Source organism: Leopardus geoffroyi, chromosome C2, assembly GCF_018350155.1.
Source record: "Leopardus geoffroyi isolate Oge1 chromosome C2, O.geoffroyi_Oge1_pat1.0, whole genome shotgun sequence".
NCBI classification, from domain to species: Eukaryota; Metazoa; Chordata; class Mammalia; order Carnivora; family Felidae; genus Leopardus; species Leopardus geoffroyi.
In genome coordinates this window covers 15,463,358-15,485,020 of record NC_059333.1, presented here as the reverse complement: position 1 = coordinate 15,485,020, position 21,663 = coordinate 15,463,358, and the positions used below count along the sequence as shown (strand labels likewise).

At 39.0% G+C, this 21,663-nt stretch overlaps 1 protein-coding gene across 6 annotated transcripts in view; it reads right to left on the bottom strand.

The window, feature by feature from the left end:
* GRIK1 (glutamate ionotropic receptor kainate type subunit 1) overlaps positions 1-21,663 on the bottom strand; it is a 372,168-nt gene that overhangs the window by 47,767 nt on the left and 302,738 nt on the right. For 3 of the 6 annotated variants that reach the window (XM_045501535.1, XM_045501537.1, XM_045501538.1), the window contains exons 8-11: positions 9,906-10,013; positions 7,373-7,417; positions 2,034-2,147; positions 79-282 (exon numbers count right to left, since the gene is read on the bottom strand). In XM_045501535.1, the coding sequence (XP_045357491.1) occupies positions 79-282; positions 2,034-2,147; positions 7,373-7,417; positions 9,906-10,013 (471 nt within the window). The remainder of the gene's footprint in view (positions 1-78; positions 283-2,033; positions 2,148-7,372; positions 7,418-9,905; positions 10,014-21,663) is intronic. The other 3 variants (XM_045501539.1, XM_045501540.1, XM_045501536.1) reach the window with 1 other exon arrangement.

Sequence of the window (21,663 nt, the reverse complement as noted above, 5' to 3'; positions counted from 1 at the left end):
TTTTTTTTTCTTTGACTTCTAGCTATGCATTTTGTCAGACACTTAAAACTCAACTATAAGACATGCATTTTTGCTTACATGATCTATAAGTTCTTTGACCATTCCATTCCACTCTCCTTTGTCATTCTGGGCTCCATATTTGCCATCAGGGACGAGTTTGACATCATAAATGAAGCCCAAGATGTTTGACAATTCTTTCAACAGATCCAGGCAATACCCTTCAAATCTGTCATTTCCATACAAAGGCTTATCAGATTTCCTGTACATCACATAGGGTTCTTCCTATATGAAACAAACCAAATATGAAAGCCCTGTTATAACGGAAGGCAGAATTTACTTACACAAGCTCCACCCGCAGTCAGAAGATATAAAATATTTGAAAATGATGATTAGGATATCAGAGTAAGGAAGTTAGTCACTCACCATGCTGCCTTCCCTAAACTCATCTTCCCTATACCCTCTTACCTCTCTCTCTCCTCAGTGTGTGAATGAGAATGTTTTCCTCCACTGTTGAGGGCAGGGCTGTGAGTGAAACATGTGATAGAGACACAGTCACATTTGGACCTGAGGTCCAGCAGTGAGGGGACTGGAAGACCAGATGTCTGCCTGTCTGGTCTTCATCTGTACTCACACCCGGACTTCCTTTGCATGACTGACCCTCCCTCCTGGCTTTTACATAAGAGCTTTACCTACTAACAAAAAGGAAATCTAAATCAGCAAATATAACCTCTTGCTTTTCAGACATCCTATCTACTAGTCTCATTTCCTCATCTCTCAGTTAAATTTCATCTCAGTTTCAATATTCTCTTTTATCTACATATTTTGGTTCGTTTCCTTCTGGGTGTCTTGTTCAAAGATGATTTCTAAGTCTTCTTATATTATCGGTTCCATTTTCTTATTTGAACTCACCTCAAATCTTATATCTGGTAATTCTTTGCTTATACACTTACATAATAAATCCCTTATTCTACGAATAATGGACATTTCCTCACTATCACATATCTTTAACCTTATTCTCATTTGGCTAAATGAAAATTTATTTTATTTTATAACATTATAATAATTACATTACCGATAGGCCCTTTTACTCCTCATTATACATTTTTTACTTCAGACATTTAAGACCCATTTAGGCTTATCCTCAAACAAACTGATAGAAATAGAAATCTACATTTCCATGTGATAGTTCCTGAGAAAGGAGTCACAGAAAAGCAAAACTGTTTTTATCATGGATGAACAATTCTCAGAAGTTAACAGGTTTAGAAATAAATTTGTCCAACACTATGGACTGAATCAAATAAAGCAAGAATGTCTGAAAGTGAAGATTTTAGAGGTGGAAACTCCTGTCCTTTATTCCTTGGGTTAGGGTTGGAAAAGAAGAAAAATGGACAACCTGTGGATGTACAATGACTGGATAGGAGTATGATCAGGATTCTAATAGGAAGCAGGAAGTATCCTTACCTGGGCTTTTGAAAAACCCCTTAGTAAATGGGTTATTTATGGAAGAGTGAGAAGGTCAAAGAAGCCAATAGGAATGCAGGTGAGAGGAAGGGTAGGGTATTGACATTCCAAGACCAACATAATCAGGAAGCTGGTAGCACTTTGGGCTCAGGCAGGCAGGAAAAAAGAGTACTCCTGGAGTCCAGGACAGCAGAAGTCTAGAAGCAGGGTCATTGACAGAATAAGAGCTGTGGTTGTGAAGGACAGAAGTTCTGAGAAAACCATTGGATGTTCTTACTTCTCTTTTCCCTACTTCCTTGGTCTCTTGTCTCCTTGGTTGAAAACAACCACCAGCCAGAGAGCAAGGGAGACTAATTGGATCGGGCTAGAGAGTGGAGTGAGGCTGAGTTGAGAATGGATCCAAGGTGGGAGATATTCAGAACATTGTTGGAAGCTTCTAATTCAATGCAATTATAGGTATATACAAATATAAATTTTTAGCGTCCTAATTAAAAATAGACATTTGCAGAAAAAAATGTTTAAAGTCTAGGGTAGGAGTCCAGATAAGACACCCTGACATCCAGTCAACTTACCAAAATGGTGGTGACTATGAGTGTTCGGTTGGCCAGTGAATCGGTGATATTGTTGGACCTGTCTTTGTTGCCATCGGTCATGTTAAGGCCACTGTTGGAGTTCCAAATCCCAATCTACACAGAACACAATACATCAGAGGCTGCTGGCTTGTCAGTGACCCCATTTACATCAAAGAGAGGCCCCTTCTAAACCAGGAATGGACACAAACGCTTAGAGTCTGGGGAGAAGACACCAGGGCATCACATTGAAGCTACTAACTGTGGGAAAATGAAACAATGAAGGAATGAGTGTGTACATAGAACAGGGAAAATTAGTGTCATTTGGGATAGAGTGGGGAGAGGTCTTTTCATTTGTGAATTTATTAAACTCATTGTTCTTTGTTAATTTAAGAATTCTTAGATGAGTATCAGATTTTTCTTCCAATATGTATTTGTTGAACACCTATTTTATGCCATGTATTGTTGTGGGCATTGAAGGACATAGCAATGAACAAAACAGACAAGAATTTCTTCCCTCGTGGAGCTTACATTCTAGTGATACAAACCTTCCATTGCCAAAGTGGTACCATCAGTGCCTTTAAAATTTATAAGGAATGGGATGAAAGGAGCAAAGTGGATGATGGAGAGATGGGGTATCTAAAAGGGAAAAAATAAATGGAAGAAAAAAGTGTGGATGAACAGTAGACTAAGTTCTGAGCCTGGCTTCATTGAGGAGCCAGTGCTGGTTGAGGGTGCCTGTCATGGACTATACTAGGACTGCTCATACCTCTGCTGTAGGCTCATCCTCTGTTATTCTTCTGTTGTTATGTCTGTGCACTTGACTGTGAACTCCTTCAGTGAAGGTATTCATTCTTATTGATCATTGTTCTTCCTATCACAGAACCACCCATGGCGATTACTAGTCAGTGAAACCCATTGCTCTTTTAAAAAATAATGACCCACAATTTTCTCCAGTGGCCAAGTCACTCCCGCATTAGTAGGCCCTGGAGAAGTACATTGATTTGTTTAGCTTCTGGAGAAAACCAGGAGAAAAGCCTCAGGGAACTGAACTATTTATCTGAAGCCTTCTGTAGGCATTTATTGCCCGCCTGGTGAGACAGACGTAATGCAGGTGTGTTTCAGAGCTGGACAATCTAGCTGCTGTGTGACCTTGGACAGGCTGATAACCTTTCTGAGCTTTGGTTCTCTAACTGTAAAGTACGTCATCTGGATATTGACACAATCAAATAAGAAGATGCACATGAAAATCTTGATCATTTTAAGAGCTACACGAACATTAGTAACAAAGGACATTGAAAGGACTGCCCCAGTAATTTCTTCAAGCTTGCTCAGTTGTGAAAGAATTTGGATGGTGAGTGAAATATTTATTTATTTAATTTAGAGGCAGGTAAATTATATCCATGAAAGAGAGGGGCAGTTGTTGAACACTAACACTTGGAAAGACTCTGGGATTGGCTGGGTCGTCCTATGCTTGATCCCTAAATATATTCTCCCAGTGGGAGGACATTGCCTACCTGGGCAGAATATGAGTTTTACAGACAGATTTTTGTCCAGATCCTAGCTTTGCAATGTGCCAGCAGTGTGACCTTGGGTAAGTTCATTAACCCTGCTGTGCCTCAATGCCTCACCAGCAAAATGGAGATATAAGGGCTTTTCTGATAGTTAAATAAAATATCACCAGTGGGAATGTTAGGCCTCTTCTTTCCTTTTCTATTTCTTTACTTTGATTTATTGCCTAAATACAGCAGCTGGATATTCATTTAGCTTGACAAATACTCTTTTTAGAAACGTAAATTTTTGAGGAAGTTTCAAGGACTATCCCACATTCACACACCAGTGTGAACTATTTCAATGTCACTGTTTTCTTTCTATACTTAGTAAGAGTTAGTTGACTGGTGAAATAAGGAGACAGGTCTAGGTAAGTGGGAGTGTGGGGTAGTGTTTGCATTTGGAAGTATTTTAAGCCTATCTGTAATGAAGTTCCTAGAAGTAGGATTGGGATGTAGGACAGCACCTTTAATAACCATTCAGTCTTTCCACCATCAAGGCCAATGCCTGTCATAGAATGCATACAATGCACACAACATCTGTAAGTCATGGAATCTTCAGATTTCTTTGGTTGGCTCTAAAGCCAGGAAAGGGAGACAACTTTTTCTTTACCCTTTTTGCAACTTGTATTCATTCTCCCACTTTTTTGGGGGGAAAGACCCTTGTTTCTAGGAAACATAACTCATGCTAAATATACCTGGAGTCTGTTGGTTTTTATCCAAAGCTATGTTTTAGGTTGTGACCAATTGACTTCTAATTCAATGAAGGCAGTGTGTAAATTGGGCTCTGGCTATATACTTCTAATTAAAACTTGACTTAGGCACTGGGGAGAATGAAACCTAACTTTTAATGAAGTATTGGAAAATGGAGAAAATAACTGTTTGTAGCCAATATGGTAAGTAATGGATGTGTCCTCTTTAATTTCTATTAACATCAAGTGTGTGTTTACAGGAACGATACTAATATTTGAAATTGGCAGCATTGAACAGCCTTATAATATCATTGTCTTTTAACCTACGGACTTGAAACTCTAGACAAATGCACACCACAGCTTAACGTCCAGCTCTGACTTCTTTTACCAGCCCTACCATAAGTGAGGAGGTCAGGTATCATTGCTACAGCATTTCTGATCAGCTGAATCCCAGAGTCCCATTCAATGTGAACTTTCTTCTACAAAATGAGAAATGGGAGAATGTATTTTTCTACTGTCTGTGTAACAGAAGTTCTTTCAAATCTAGACTAAAAGAGTATCAAATTATGGTCAAGGTCAGGTTATTCCTGGGAGGTGGACAGTGTATAGTTTGAATGACTACAGCCTTCTGTTTTCAAATTGTTTCATCAGCAAAACAGAAGTGTGTGTGTGTGTGTGTGTGTGTGTGTGTGTGTGTTTTAAACCTAAATCAAAAGTCAACTGGCTTTATCTGTTAATTAAGTGGACAGATCAGCAAATGAATGTCTCTTTCTGAAGAAGCAAGATCTCATGAGTCATGCGTATTGGAGGGAGGAATACAGTTAACCAGATGCCTAGACATTTTGCATTTCAGTCTTGTTCTCTGACCTTGGAGGAGTGCCTCTAGGAAGCAGAACCTCAATTTTCAAACTGTAGAGCAAAAGCCGACAGCAGTAATTTAGCAGTGAGAAGCAGCAGAGGGTTGGATCAATTATTCGTGGGGAGGAACACTCAAGAGCTAAATTGTCTGGTCCTGCCTTCTCTCACTTTGTAAACGGGCATGCGGGAGCAGCCATTTATTATCTCGGACAACCAAGGGAAGCTTCTAAGAATGAGTATCCAGATGACATTAAGCAGACCTTCTTTGAAAAAACGACACAACAAGGGCACCTGGGTGGCTCAGTTGGTTAAGTGACCGACTTCGGCTCAGGTCATGAGCTCCCGGTTTGTGTGTTTGAGCCCCACATCGGGCTCTGTGCTGACAGTTCAGAGTCTGGAGCCTGCCTCAGATTATGTGTCTCCCTCTCTCTGCAAGTTCCCCACTTGTGCTCTGTCTCTCTCTCAAAAATAAACATTAAAAAAAAAACACTTAAAAAAAACCACTACACAACAAAAAAGTGTTCGGAGAGTGACAAGCATCCATTTTCCAAATACAGAGAGTGATTCACGTAAAGTCAAAATCCAACAGTGAGGAGTGAAATATCAAGTACTTAGGAAAGAAAATAAAAGACTTGTCTGTTTCTTATATCATGAAACTCATGAACACACATTTTTGTGACAGACTTTGTAAGGGTTGCTACATCCTCTCTTGGAAAAAAATCCAGGCTGACAATTCTATACTCAATAGGGTCAGTGTGCAAAGAGTTTTTGGAATTTGAATGTGAGTCTTATTGGGACGGGACAGTAGGTCTTACAGACTAGTGCTCAGGCTACTGTAAATCGTTGATGAGCAGTCATAACACACAACAGCACACCACAGCATCTGCAACTTACAATGTGAGCAGTGATAGGTCAACAGGAAGGAAGAGACACCAAGGCATGGAGGTGCATCCCCAGGAAATGTGTTGGGGGGGGTGATTGTGGCAGTTTAGTGACAAATGAAGGACATTCCCCTCCCCTGCAGGGAATTTCAGAGCTTGGATTCCATTCCCGAGGATATTTGGTTTGAATTAATTCAACACTGCATAAAGTGCCTGGAGTCTCAAGCTGGATTAGTGGAATAAGCTTCTTTCTGGGCACCAGTTAGGTTCATCTGTTTATTAGCAGGGAGGAAATGAGATTGCCTTCTCTATGGCTTTGGTTGCCTGATTCACTGAAGATTAAAACAAGGTTATTAAACCTACGTTTTTTTTAAACTTAAAAGGACATTTTTGAACTCATCTATGGAATACGACCAGGAGAGAGACTAGCTTTTGGACCACAGGGAGAAACTGTTTACACTTTCCATGACTTAACTGATAATTTGAAAGATAAAAGGGAACCTGACAAAACCAGCAAGTTGAACAACCTGAAGTAATTTCAGTTGCATCCGTCAATCGCTAGAGAGTTTAGCAATTAGACTGAGAGAGAGAGAATGGAAGACAGTGTCTGCCTATCTCTGGGACATTTTCCTGATCCAAATGTTTTTAATGTCTCACATTTGCTTATATAATAAATCTGTGCACATTCATTGACAACATGATCCTGTACAATAAACTATGAAATAGGAGGTGTTAGAATTTACAAGATAATCTCATTTCCCTTCCAACATCGCTAATGTTTTTGTCCTCTGAAAACCGTGGTTCTGAAACAAATTGCCAGGCAATATGCACTGACAAAGATCCTATGCAAAACAAAGATAGTTCATAAGAAAAGGGAATTTCTCAAAATGGCTTATATTTTGTGATGGTGACATTGAAGGACATGTCTTAGCCTTCTGAGCCTTAGCCTATCTGATGAGTCCGATGGATCAAATCTATTGTTGTTTTCATGCCCCTTTGGGAAAATATTTTGTGATTTGAGAAGGAATATAAATGGACCAGTGTCTACCTTTGTGGCAATAACCTGCTTTCAGTCCTAAACGGGGCTGATCCTGCCTGGGAGAAACGACAAATAATCTAAGGGGAAATATTTAATCCATCATTATTTAATCCATCTCAAGCCTGCTTTCAATTCATGGGTCACGTTGTTGAGAGACAGTATATTTAATCAGCCCGTTCTCCCTTTATATATAGACAGACTATCGCCTCTAAACTGCATTTAGAGATCTACTGGTCTGGCAAAACTGGAAAGGTGAGGTTTTCCTCTGACACTCCCCACTCCCTCCCTCCAGATTTCCTGCCATTTTTGTCCGAGTACAAACCTTCTTCCACACTTTATATAAGTGTTTAGACACTTCTCCAGCAGCCTTGGTTTTCAGAGGGAAAAATAAAAATAGCACTTATTAAAATGGAGCATGGAACCCAGATGGTAGCACGGTGTGCGAATGCTCGGAGCGTCCCATTCCCCACCCACCGTTTGGAATCTTGCACGTTAATTCAACATAAAGCCTGAACACAGGTACAGTCAAGAGACGAACTAAGTACTTGGGTCCCACAGAAGTTACTTCCTTTTGGTAATGCAGCCTACTGTTCACTTTACCTGTCACACACCCCCAAAATGACTTAAAGTTCTTGTGAATATGCACAGCTCTGTGGAGTGAAAGTGTCTTCCTCATTCTTTAAGAAAGCCTGTTCAAGAAAGCCTTTAGGCAGAATCAATACACACACACACACACACACACACACACACACACACACATGCACACACACACACACACACACACACACACACGCTATTCCTAAGCAAGAAGAAAGCACTCTAAGCTTGATGACATGTTCTTTGATTATGGGCCTCCAGGCAGCAGAAACTTGAGTGGAAGTGAAAATGTGAGCTTTTTCTAACAATTTTCTCTGTGGACCCTGCGAGAGGCCGACATGAAAAGATTGGGTATCTCCTCCCGTGGCTCCTGAGAGAGATGGGCTGGCTTCCCCATTGCCTTAAGGCCCAGTCAGCCTTCTCAGGAATGGAGCCCAAGTCACCTGAAGAAAGAAAAGTTATTGCAAACAATGAAGAGATAAGAAACAAATGGAGAAAACACTTTCATCTAATTTGATTTTGCCTTTGATGGAAAAACACCAGTGGAGTGTGCATAATATTGCAGTGTATAAATAGCTATGAAGGCGTAAGGATGGCTCCATCTCGTTCATCACATGTCAGAGCCAGAACGATGTTTCCTGAACAGCTTTTCTTTCCCTCTCAGTTCTATGCATTAACAGAAGGAGCGGGGAGAGAGGCATGCACAGAGGAGCAGCCATTAGACGCGTTCAGTCCCTAAAAGTATTGTCTTTCCTTTTGTTCCCACAGTCCACGATGGAGGTGAGATGGCTCTGTCAGAGCAGGTTTAATGAACAGACCAGCAAATCTGAGTGAAGAGATGAGAGAGAGAGAGACAGAGAGAGAGAGAGAGAGAGAGAGAGAGAGAGAGAAAGAGAGGTGGGGAGGGGGGAGGGACTGAGAGAGAAAGAGAGAAACAGAGAGCCAGAGATCCAGAGAGAGAGAGTCAGAGAGAGGTAGAGACAGGAAGAGAGAGGGCATTTTTGAAATGGGAACCTGTGTAGATAATGTGTACCCTCAAAGCTGCAAAGTAATTATTTCCCTCAAACATTTCCACACCAGTGGTCACCATCTATTACATTCAGCCTGATTAATCTTTGTTTGTTTTAATTAAGCTATTTGGGGACGGGGCATAGTCAGGACCTTAAAAAAATATGTGTCATTTCACAAAAGCAACAGAACAGAAATGGAAATCTCATCTCATTTTAAAAATCATCCCAAACATTTCAATTAAGTTAGTAACTGATGGTTCCCAAAGCCAATCTTTTATAGGAGACATATCTTGTGCACTACAGTAAAAAAAAATGTTGGATTACAGAGTTTTGATTTCCAGATGATTGTTTTGGGGGTTTCAAAACATTTTTTTGTCTAGCATCCCAAAGGGCAAAATCTTCACAATATAAATGTTATTTAATTCTAGCACATAATTGTGGATAATAAAATTGGTATAATAAAATACACTGAGTAGAATTCTATTTTTTAATTATTATTTAACGAAATAGTTCATATTTGCATTACTTGAAATTAGCAAATATGGAGCTTGAAACCTTGAGAGATTAAGAATTACAACTAAAGTAATCCGAAAATCAAGGGGCACCTGCCTGGCTCAGTTGGAGGAGTGTGCAACTCTTGATCTTGGTATTGTGAGTTTGAGCCCCACATTGGGTATACAGATTACTTAAAAATGAAAACGATATTTAAAAATAAGATCAAATAATTCTAAGATCAGAACCCAGCATTAAAATGCATTTTGGGGGGCATATTTCCTCCTAAAATTAAGAATCCAGTAAGCCCTTTCTATCCTACTTTAGTCTGTCCCTCTGTCAACCAGTCTCAAAAAGGAGTACAATTCAAATTCATTTCTGAGTAAAACTTGGATGCCATTCCATAGATGAATCGTTGACAAACTCCTTATTTTCCAAGTTTAAACTCAATTTCCTGAAACCTTTCAGAAGTGGGGCTAATGACACCCCACCCACAGGACCATAGGTATTAATACTGTAATCATGCCTGCTGCATAAACGAAGAAGTATATGAATGTTAGCATTGCTATTAATAACATACAATTTCAGAATCTAGCATGTCAACATCTATCAGAGCAGGGAGAGAGAGTTCCAGAAAACTGGACATACATGAACATGTTAAGAGAATCATTTTATCATTCCCTACTTGTATGTGCAATTAAAATGCTTGAACAGTTTTCTTTATTTTATCCTTAAATTTATTATTGAGAAGGTTACCTTTTCAGTTCCTTCCTCTTTGAGACTAATAATATCCAGATCAAAATCCTTCCTCAAGCCATCGGTTTTATTGAAGGTGATACGCCCGGTCAGGCCATCCCACCGAGCCTATGGACAAAAGGAACGTGGCATTACTATTTCACACTTATCATAATCCTAACACCATCAAAACTGTAATACCTCAAATTCATCACAGTATCCAATTATTTGGTTTCATCGTGGTGTTAGAAAGCATTGCGTTGCTTCAGTGGCTCAATGGCAGAATGCTTCCCTGTTTTATTAGCGCTCATTTATTTTGGCAGTTCGAACACCTAACATCAGTCAAATCTGTGATAGTGACAATCTAAATGGGCAGTATGGAAGGAATGGCTGTAAAATAGTCTGCACATGGAGTAAACAAAGTCTGGGCAGCCGTAATATTGTCTTTCAAGGTCAAGCCAAATCCCTTTTAAGGTACTTGTATATGGGGAAGTATCCCCACCCCCACTAATTTTCTCTGTGAAAAGGATATAATCCAGTGATGTGTTATCAGATTTTTAGGGTGTTTGAGATTTAGGCCTTCCACTGTCATTTGGCCATGACATTAGTTTCCTGTAGCTGCTGTAGCAGATTATCACAGACCGGGTGGCTTAAAACAACAGAAATTTGTTCTCTCATAGTTCTGGAGGCCAGGAGCAGACATCCAAAGTCAGTAACTCTGAGCAAAATCAAAGCGTTCAACAGGGCCATGCTCCCTCAAGGACACTCATGGGAGACTCTGCTCCTTGACTCTTCATGTTTCTGGTGGCTGCCAGCAACCTTTGCCCTGTGGCTGTATTTCTCCAATCTCTGCCTCTGTGGTCACATTGCCTTCCTTTCTTGTGTGCAATCTCTCTCTACTTCTCGCTCTACTCTTTCTCTTATAAGGGTACTTCTGATGGCATTTAAGGCTCATGTAGATAAACCGGGACACTCGCCCCATCTCAAAAATCCCTAACTTAATTGTATATGCAAAGTCCTGTTTTTTTTTTTTTTTTTTTTTTTTTTTTTGTGCCACAAAAGACAACATTTACACATTCTATGGATTAGGACATGGGTACCTTGAAAGGGGAGCCATTATTCAGCCTGCCACGTGTATCCACATCATTTTAGGAACTAGAAATCACAGCAGCCTGCTTTCATAGAACTCACCCTGGACATCTTTGGTGGTTTTTTCATTAAACAGAAAATAGTGGCCCTAGCTTCAGCCTCAATCTTTAGATGATTTTTGGCAATCTTGCCTAATTTGAGTTGACTTATAAATGAGGATACGAGGAACCTCAGTCCTTTGTATTTCCCTAGCTGGTTCTGCTTTCTCCTGACTTTACCAAATTCACTGGACATTTGTGAAATGTGCAGAAAATCCTGAAAGTTACTGTGTTCACACCATGTGTACCTGTTGACTGTATTTACCCGTGTGGCCAATGCAGTGGGAAGAGTATGAGTTTATCACAGAGCTGGGTTTGAATCTCTGAAGTGTGACTTCACTTAACCTGAATCTGGGTTGTCTCAGATTTCAGCGTCTGGGCCGTGCAGGGTTTCTGCGAGATTTAAATGGCACTTCACACAATCTTAACTCACTGAGAGCACTGACAAGCTAAACAATGATTCTTTTTTACAACTATCTCTCATTTTCCTTCTCACATTCCCCACAAGCTCTGAAGTTTGGCCTTTATTGCCTCACATGTCAGGACTCACATCTGTAGTCTTTTCTGGGATCTTCTGTTTTTCATTTGCCAAATCAACGGTAGATTCATTACCCCAAAATACAACTTTCATTCTCATGCAATTTCCCCCTGCACATAAAACACATAACCATGTACTTCTTGCCACCTACAAATTAGTCTAAACCTTGACTTTATAAGATGTTCAGTTATCTGGTTAAACATTACCTCTGGATATGTCCATGAGGGTGTTTCCATTTACTGAATAAAGCAAATGCCCTCCCTACTGCGAGTGGGCATTATCTAATCCATTGAGGGCCTGAATAGAACAAAGAGGCAGAGGAAGGGAAAATGTGCTCTCTTTGTTTGACTGAGCTGAGACGTTGGTCTTCTGCCCTCAGACAAGGATTTAACACTATGGGCACTGCTGGTTCTCATCTTCTCTGTGCCAGAACCTATCTGAGAATATAGCACTTACCAGTTTACGGTTTAGTAGGAACAAGAACATGAATGTATGTCAGTGAGGCACCATGAGTAGTGAGGATAAAGGTCTGCACGCAGTATTTGAAGAAAGGAGTATGGAGCAGAAGTACTTGTCCCAAATGCCTGGAAAGAAAGTCTCAGAAAAGGGCTCTGGCAGGAAAGAATGCCTAAGCTCTCAAAGGATGAGAAGCTGGCCAGGCAAAGATTCACAGTCTGAGTAAAAAGCATATACAGGGTAAATCCTGCCTGCCATGGATCCATAACGCAAGGTAAGGAATGATAAGAAATGGGTCTAGGAAGGCAGGTAGACACTTGATCATAAAGGTGTTATGAATCATATTAGTTTGCTTGGACTTTGCTCTGTAGACACATGGGAATCATCAGAGTGGATTTTTTATTAAACTTTTTCTTTTCATTGTTTATTTTTGAGAGAGAGAGAACGAGAAGGGGAGGGGCAGAGAGAGAGGGAGACAGAATCTGAAGCAGGCTCCAGGCTCTGAGCTGTCAGCACAGAGCCTGACGCAGGGCTCGAACCTACGAACCATGGGATCATGACCTGAACCAAAGTTGGATGCTTAACCAGCTAGGCTACCCAGGCACCCCAATCATCGGAGTGTTTTAAGTCTAGGAATGTCATGGGCAGATGTGCACTCCAGAGAGATCATTTTAGCAGAACTAGGGAAGAATGACTCAAAGATCAAGACTGTAAGCAGGGGATTGGTTAGAAGGTCGTTCTCACAGAACAAAATGAAACATATTCACATGCCCATCTGTGAACCTAGGGACAGCACAATCCCTTCATCTCCCTGTCCCACCAACTTGCACACCATGAAGTGTTAATGGAAATAGTTCCACAGCAGGGTGGCCAGTTTCAGGAATAAAACATTGCCATCAAAGTTCTTATAGAAAGAATAGTGAATGGAATCAATTTAATTATCAGGAACTAACACAATAAACCCAAACATACTTTCTGGCTACCATGCAGATGGCATGTTAGTCATGACAGAAGTAAACATTTTTTCACATGATAATGCTGGCAGTTGAATCAAATTCATGTCAGGAAATGATATGTGGACACAAGAAGCCTTCAGCTCTCATCTAAGCCTACTATATGGCCAAGCTAGATGTGAGTTACTCAAGTGCCGTAACACAGAAGAAATTCTTCAGATTCTTGAACTTCGCCTCAAGAGTTTATTGCTAAGGAAGGCTATAATGCCAAACACTGGCACCAGCTTTAGAAAAGAGATGGCATTTTCCATACTTTGACTATTGTTGACAGTGTTTCTATAAACACTAGGGTGCTTCTGCCCCTTTGAATCAGCATTTTTGTATCCTTTGGATAAATACCTAGTAGTAAAATTACTGGGTTGACTGATGAATGGATAAAGAAGATGTAGTATGTATGTGTGTATGTATGTGTATATGTGTGTATATGTACACACACATATACACACATATGTACATATACATATATGTATACACACACACACATAGTGGAATATTACTTCAGCATCCAAAAAAGGATGAAATCTTGCCATTTGCAACAATGTGGATGGAACTGGAGTATATTATGGTAAGTGAAATAAGTCAGTCAGAGAAAGACAAATATCATATGATTTCAGTCATATGTGGAATTTAAGAAACAAAACAGATGAACATAGGGGAAGGGAAGGAAAACTAAGATAAAAACTAAGAGGGAGACAAGCCTTAAGAGTCTCTTAAATACAGAGAGCACATTGAGGGTAGCTAGAGGGGAGGTGAATAGGGGGATGGGCTAAATGGGTGGTGGACATTAAGAAGGGCACTTTTTGGGATGAGCATTGGGTGTTATATGTAAGTGATGAATCACTAAGTTCTACTCCTGAGACTAATACTACATATATGTTTAGTAGCTTGAATTTAGATAGACAGATAGATAGATAGATAAATAAATAGCGTATTTTTACAGTTGATAGTAACGCGTGTTGTTACACGTGCTGAGATACTGGTAGTCACCTTCTCTGCCCTGGGACAAGAAAAATTGGTATCGAATGCAAGTCTGGAGCATCGTCCTGTGTATGTTTAGGTACACCTCCTGGTACTGTAATCTCTTCATCCTCCCCACCATATTCCAATCCTACTTTTTGTACTTTGGTCACTTTCTATTTTGCACGTCAAAGGCTGCTTCCGTGGACTGGTGTGTTAAATGAGAGTCACTAAAGAAGCTACAGCATTAGAGTCCTAGCATCTGCCTGCGAGTGGAAGACAATTTGTTGGAAACTTCAGTTGGGTAGAAATCTCTACTACTGTGGTTGGACTCAATTAGTGTGCGGGCCCCTTCTTCATGCTTCTCAAAATGTGCAGTTTTAACCTCTTCCTGATCTGTGTGGAAGGAGGTAGTTTTCTTCATTAAAGTTCTACAGAATTTTCCGAAAGGTTTTTCCTACAGGCAACTTTTCCTTCTTGGGGGTCATGCTGTGAGTCAACTCGATACATTGTCCAGAGTTTACCGAGCTCTCTGAAAATGTGCAGAATTGGTAGCATTTATCTCTTGATGTAGCATACAGCTCATAGCAGGGTCTTAAAATCCAGTTCAGAAATCCAATTTCATTTCCACTAAGTGTGTCTATTGTGTCCCTTTGTTTGGATTCTGTTGTGTTAGTTTTATTCTTGAATTTAGTGTTCCAGTCGCTGGTGCGGTGTAATTCCCGCTTCTTGCTTCTCCTCCCTGCTCATCCAAGTGGCAAAAAAGTTCATTTTTCATGCTCTAACAATGCTTCCTTCCCTGCCTCAAATATCTACAAAGACTCCCTGCCTGGTTCTTTACTGAACTGAAATATCTTTTGACCTTCAAAGTCAAGCTTCTCATTCTTGACACAGTTGCCTGTGTCTTCCTGCCTCCCATCCCTAGATGAGCATTTCTGTACAAGTTCTTTGTTTTGTTTTTCAAAGTAATTGTTGATAAGCATTTATTAATCACCAATGCATTATTGATTAGGCTGAATAGACAATGGCTAACTCCTGGATACGAGGAATAAGATCCATAAGGAATCCATTTTCTGGAGCAAGGCTGAAGCATATACAATTTGGATAATGATATATAATTATATTAGTCATAATTACAATTTGCTTGCCTTATGGAGAAGCATTTGCACAAGGAACAATTATCGTATGCTTAACTGAAAACACTACTTAAACTATTGTCCCTATTTTAGGAAATAGCTTTAATTTCCACCCTGCATTAGACCTCTTGACAACAATTGTCTAATAGCAAGTGAATCAAATGGTGTGACTTTCTTTTCTCTTATCAGACACATTATCTGATGGCCAAGAGACAGAAATCAAGAGCTGAGAGAAGAAAAACTAAAGTTGTCATTAACATCTTACTGTATGCTTTTTCTCAAGATGATATTTTTGTCCAAATAAAATATATATATTTTAGTTTTGAGGAAGGAAGTGACTAGTATCTAACTCTAGGCTCTTGTAATAGTCAACTTTTAACTTCATTCTGGTAAAATGATTGCTTGTATTCCTTTTTTTTTTTCCTAAAGGGGACTTAAATATATAAAAGCACATAAAACCTCCTTTCTTAGAATTTTCCCTGACACAGCCCTTCTTGCTTGGCATAGGGAATAAATTCTTTCTTATTGAAAGAGACTTCCTTTTTGAGAGCAGGAGAGAATGTGCTTTTCTAGTAGATGTGATCTTTTAAGGGCAATAGTTTCTAGCATTTTCATTTATGTATTAGGAATTATGCTTTCTTGTAAGAATATTGTGAATAAAGGTTCATGGCGAACCCAAAGGTTAGCTTCCTTTGGAATTAGATTAAGATGAGAGAAATAAATTGTTAAATGACTATTCTATATATTGTTAAAACTTGTCAAAATTTAAAAATAAAGGAAAAAGTGAAAAATATTGTATGGCCGGTGTTTGTGATAGTGGCCATCATCTAAGAGTTTCATCCACAGATGACCTGATTCTCTAGGGAAATGTGTCTTAAATTGTCAGTTGTTTAGGCCCTAGACTCTATAAAATGTAAATGATTTCTGTCTAGTAGAAAAGACAACCTCCAAATTAAAATTTTATTGCCCTGGTACATTAACCATTTTTTATTTCCAGGTGGCCCCCACAATTAATTTTCCTCTACATTTCCTTGAAATGAGCTTTGCCATCTTGCCAACTCCCTCAAAGTGAAATGTGTCTTCAACACATACTCACCTTATATTTGTATAGTCACATCTGTAACTATTTTAAAATTGTAGTTTGACATTTTGGAGATGGTCCTACCAAGATGCTCAAATAAACTCACCTGCCAGAACCAACCTTATGAATCATTTAATCTCAGAAACTTCCTATTTTTTCCCAGTCCTGGAGCAAATTCCAAGGACTAATGGAATTTACCTTTGCTGAATCTTTGTTTTTGTTGTTCTTCTCTCTTCCTTTGATTTTATATTTTGATACTGATTTTCGCCCAAGTCTCTCAGTCTGTGAGTATCTTGCTTAACTCATAGTTTGGGGTATTTCTCTTTTTAAACCGGGTGCAAGGACGAGTGGATCTGTGTCTGGTCTCTGACCACTTGGCAATAGTCAAAGGAACATTTTGTGTCTCAGAAGACCTTGGTTTTGGCCATGACCAAGTCTAAGGACCTGTGGTTATTTGAATACTAGACTAGTCTCAAGAACATGTGAATCTGATTTGAACATGGCCACTAAGTCATTTTCCACTGGTGGCAACATTGAATGGGAATCTGACATTTTGTTCTGAATACATGGTGGCCTGATATAAAAAGGAAAAGAATCTAATTCTGTCTGTAGTGTGAAAGATGAATAGAAATCTGATTTGTTAGCCTTTTCTTTTGTCTGAGCAAGAATATATCTCAGGTCCACTGGAAAGAAGAAATACCCCTTCAGTTCCGTGCCCAACATATTTTGTATTCTACCTTTACTTTCAACTCATGGCTGAGGTTGTGGAAGTGAGGCTACAACTCTCAGTGACTATCTCTTATGTCTGAAAATGAGAAAAGCCTCTTTACCTCATTGTGTGAGTATGAAATTTATTCTCACTTTCAGAAAATATTAATAAATTAGATTATAAACCTTCCGAATAAAAGGATCTCTTTCTTTGGTTACCTCTTTGATTGCTTATGTTAATATATCCAGGATTTCAGTTATATAGAGAAACTAAAGTTTTACTATATTTTCTGTGCTACTCTTAAAAAAATGCTGGCTTAGAAGCATTCTTAGGTAGAAACTCAAGTTCATATAATCAAAGTGCATCTTTGACCTCAATATTTTTTCCCCAATTTTATCAGTATTGAGTTATAGTTTAAGCCCACCTCTTTTTACCAATTTATTTTTTGTTTCTTGACAAAAGAAGAGGCTAGTTAATCTGAAGTTCTTTAACTAAACTGGTTTGCTAATTAGATAAGCTAGGGCTGCTACATAATGTTTAAAATAAAGAAGATGTAAAATTATGTATGTAATTATTGAATAAGATTCTGAAAAAATTTTTACAACAGTAATTATGCTGTGTAATGTATCAGTTTAAACATAATTTCCAAGTTCCTTATTGAGTTTAAGACCTTAAGCTAGTGATAAATCAAGTTAATTTATGGATAATCTTTGAATTATTATTGAACTAATAATCTTAATAATACTTGAATTCTTGAGATGGTTTCTCAATAAGAGATAGTACAGATGCATTGGTCACTGTATATGTGTGTGTACATACGTACATGTATATCTCTATATATCTTATTATTTTTACATGTTATAGAGAAACTGTCCTTTGGGTCATGGTAATGAACATGCTTATTTTTGTTACTTTGAAAAAGGTGTTCGAAGGCTGTATGCGGCTCTATGGGGCTGCATATTTGTTTACAAGGTAAAGAGAAAAAAATATGCTAAATTATGAAAAAGTGTAGCGAACAAAAAAACATGTGTGTGTATAGTATTTGAGGGAACTGACTTCTGTTCGCCTTGATGCAGACATGATAAGTCTGAATAAAAGCAAAGATGTGTGTTAAAATTTTGGCAAAATTTGCTCAGCTTTGGTGGCTTTATTAATAAAATATATATTTTAAGTTTGTGAATCCTTTTATGTCAAATGCTATATGAATGGTCTTGGAGTACTTAGTCTTCTCTTAAGAAGATGTAAAGTTTGTAATTTTCCTTCTATGTAATATGATAAAATAGACTTTCATTGTCAACATCAACAAGTGATGTCTACTTTCTCCTCCTAATTATCTGAAGTTTTTGGTATAAGCTATGGATTGGAAAATGGGCCTTTGTCAAAGAATGACAGTCTCAGAGCCTCACAGAAAAATGGTGCTAGATATACCTACCTATTGGTACTTTAAGAAATAGAGTCATGGGTACAGACTTTGGAGTTTAAAGTGACATCACTTAGACAACTGTAACCATACCAGAGCTGGTTTGCTATGTGCAGAGCTGGATGCGGGGCTCAGTCCCATGAGCTGTGAGATCATGATCTTAGCCCAAATCAAGAGTCAGATGCTTAAACTACTGAGCCACCTAGGTGCCCTGCTAATGTGGTTTTAAATGTTCTGTTAAGGGAGTGAAGATATCCTTTCTTTATCTTCAAACCTCAAAATAGTAGCCTAAAAATGATACATTCTTTTTCTTTTTCTTTTTATTGTAGAAAGAAAGAGAGAGTGTACATGAGCAGGGGTGGGAGGGGCAGAGGGAAAGAGAGAGAATCTTAAGTAGTCTCCACGTTCAGCTCAAAGCCCAACGTGGGGCTCCTTCCCACGACACTGGGATTGTGACCTAAGCCAAAATTAAAAGTTGGACTCTCAACTGACTGAGCCACCTAGGCACCCCAATAAATGATGCATTCTTTATATGATATATTATTCTCTCTGAAGCCCTAGAATCCAGTAACAACTCACTAGATGTTATGGCAATGTGGTAATTTGCATAAAACCAACAAATATATATCTTCTGTTTTATCAGGATAGAGTTTGACAGATTGGTTGTTTAAATGAGGTCATGCCAGAATTATTATATTTGACAATAAACCTCATTTAGTCAGGTGTAGCAAACCCACCGTTACGGAACAAATGCTATCCTTCATCTGTAGACCCAAGATCCAGAAAACTCTCTCAGGAAACTGATTTGTTATTTGTTCTGTGGCTTATGGAATCTCAGACTTATAGGTGATAAGGAAAGTCATTTCCTGATAGATCAGGAAATCTACCAGATGTGGGGCACCTCAAAGAGAAATTCACCAAAATACATAAATGTATTACAGGAATGCTGTGCAGATGAATTTCTTGGCTTTACTTTCTTACCCATGTGTGGTAGGGTGAATAACATCCCACTACCTCCAAGGGTCAATGTCCCAATCCCCATAGTTTAAAATATACAAAGGGGAATTTATTTTGTAGATGTGATCGAGTTCTTAAAATGGGAGATCATACTAAATTATGTGGGTGAGCCCAATGTAATCACAAAGGTCTTCATAAGAGGATCCCAGTAGAAGTCAGACAGGCAGATGCAGAGGAGCAGAGAGAAAGAGACTTAAAAATGCAAAGCCCTTGCTGGTTTTGAAAATAGAGCCAAGGGTCCACAAGGCAAGGATTATTGGAGGCCTCCAGAAACTGGAAAAAACTGTTTCTGATTTTCCTATAGAGATTCCAGAAGGAACCAGTCCTTCCAACACCTTGAGTTTAGCCCACTGAGATCACGTCAGGCTTATGACTTCAGAATGGTAAGAGAATAGATTTGTGTTGTTTTAAACCACCAAATTTGTGGTGGTTTATTTAAGCGGCAATCGGAAACAAATATACCTTACAATAAAAGAGCCCATAAGAGCAACAAAAACGTGTCTGGAACAAAAACAAGCTTTTGAAAATGCAATCAGATATTCCTTTAGACATTTCCATATAGAAGTTAATTTTCTGGCCTCAGTAGTTGCTTTAAAACAGTAGCTCTGAATCTGTTGGCCATGTTTAAGGGGCTTGTGTGGTTGATTAACAACTTATTACACCCATGAAAACTAATCAGGTCCAAACACAATGACACAGACTTTTTGTAATATGAACCATCTCTGAAGATAATTTATTATACAAGAGGGGACTTCTAAACAAATTATCTGAAACTTTGAAATAAAGCAAAAGGATGACTCCATGTCCCTTAAGGTCCTATGGAACATTGTATAACAGGCCCACCCACGGATGATTTAATTCTCCAGACAATTGTCCTTCTGCTTGTTTTACTATGTTCTATTGTTTAGGGTCAAGACTATGAAATTATATGTTAACTTGTAGATGTTTGTCCAATAGAGATGCAAATAATTCATGTCTGCTAACAAGGATAAGCTTAAAGGTTATGGTTTTACTGCTCTGTAGGGCTATAGTCTTGTCTGAGCCAGTCTCTCCCAGCCAATTCTTCTACCAAGCTTTACCATCCTGCCAGTTCCATTGGGATGGTAAGTGTATTTTTGGCACATCCTTACTTTGTATTTGCATGAGAGTCATGTTGATAACTTTATAAAGTTACACATTGACAAATGCTAAGTGCTACTGATATATTATTTCATTTGAGTCTTACAGCAGCTACATAAGGTAAGAAGAATTGTCCCCACTTTAATGAAGAGAAGAGGCCCTGCAGTTAGTAAAATGTACTGGAAAGATCCATAACTGATTCTGCCTCATATTCTCTCTCCTTCACCACACTGCATTCCCATGGATAAGGTCATGGGAAAGAAAATGAAGAGGTGTGGGCCAATTTCTCCTAATTTAAATCCTGACACTGGACTTTGCATGAGTCATGAGGAATGAACATTCTGAAGCCAAGACATAAAAAAATAAAAAGGAAAGATAAATGAGCATTTAAAATCGGCATTAAAATCTTGACTTGCCACTAACTCAGTGGCATGTGTGAAGCCTGGGTTGCCCAAATCGACCCAACTCAGATCTGCTGGGTTCAGTTAGAAAGCCAAAACCCTGCAACTTGGCCTTTAGTATGCTGCCTGTCGGTTTCCTCACGTAGCACAGAACAGCCTCTCCTAAAGATCAATATCCCGTGGCTGGAAAGTGCCATTATCATGACGAAAAACAGAAGAAGCTGTCGCCATTTATGTGCAGTTACCTGATTAGAGGTCCCCAGGCAACTGGAATCTACCCACAGTATTCCAATGGCTGTCAGTGTGCAGAGCAAGGGAACCATCTAGAACGTGTTGAACTCTTGGTATTAAGCTAGTTTGGTTGAAATGCCTTTAATTTTCCCACCATCACTTCCCTTTATTGCCCTACAGAACCCTATCCTACCTGCTGATCAGCTGATTAAATGGGTCCCAGGATGGTCCTACTTTCTAGGCTTTTCATTTTGGATTTACTTGTGTGTGGCTATTCGTTGACTTTTTACCATAAATGTTGATGATTTTGCTGACTTAAAATTTAACTGTAAGACTGAGGCGCATGTTGAAAGTCTTTTATCTCCAATCACAACAAGTCTCCTCCCTTGGAGCCTTCCTCCTGGATTCCCCCCAGAAACCTTTCTCTTCAATACATGGTTTTTCTCATTTTTCATCAAGCTAACAATACCTCCTTTTCTGTTATTCTGAGAGGTCACCAATGCCTTGACTTTTA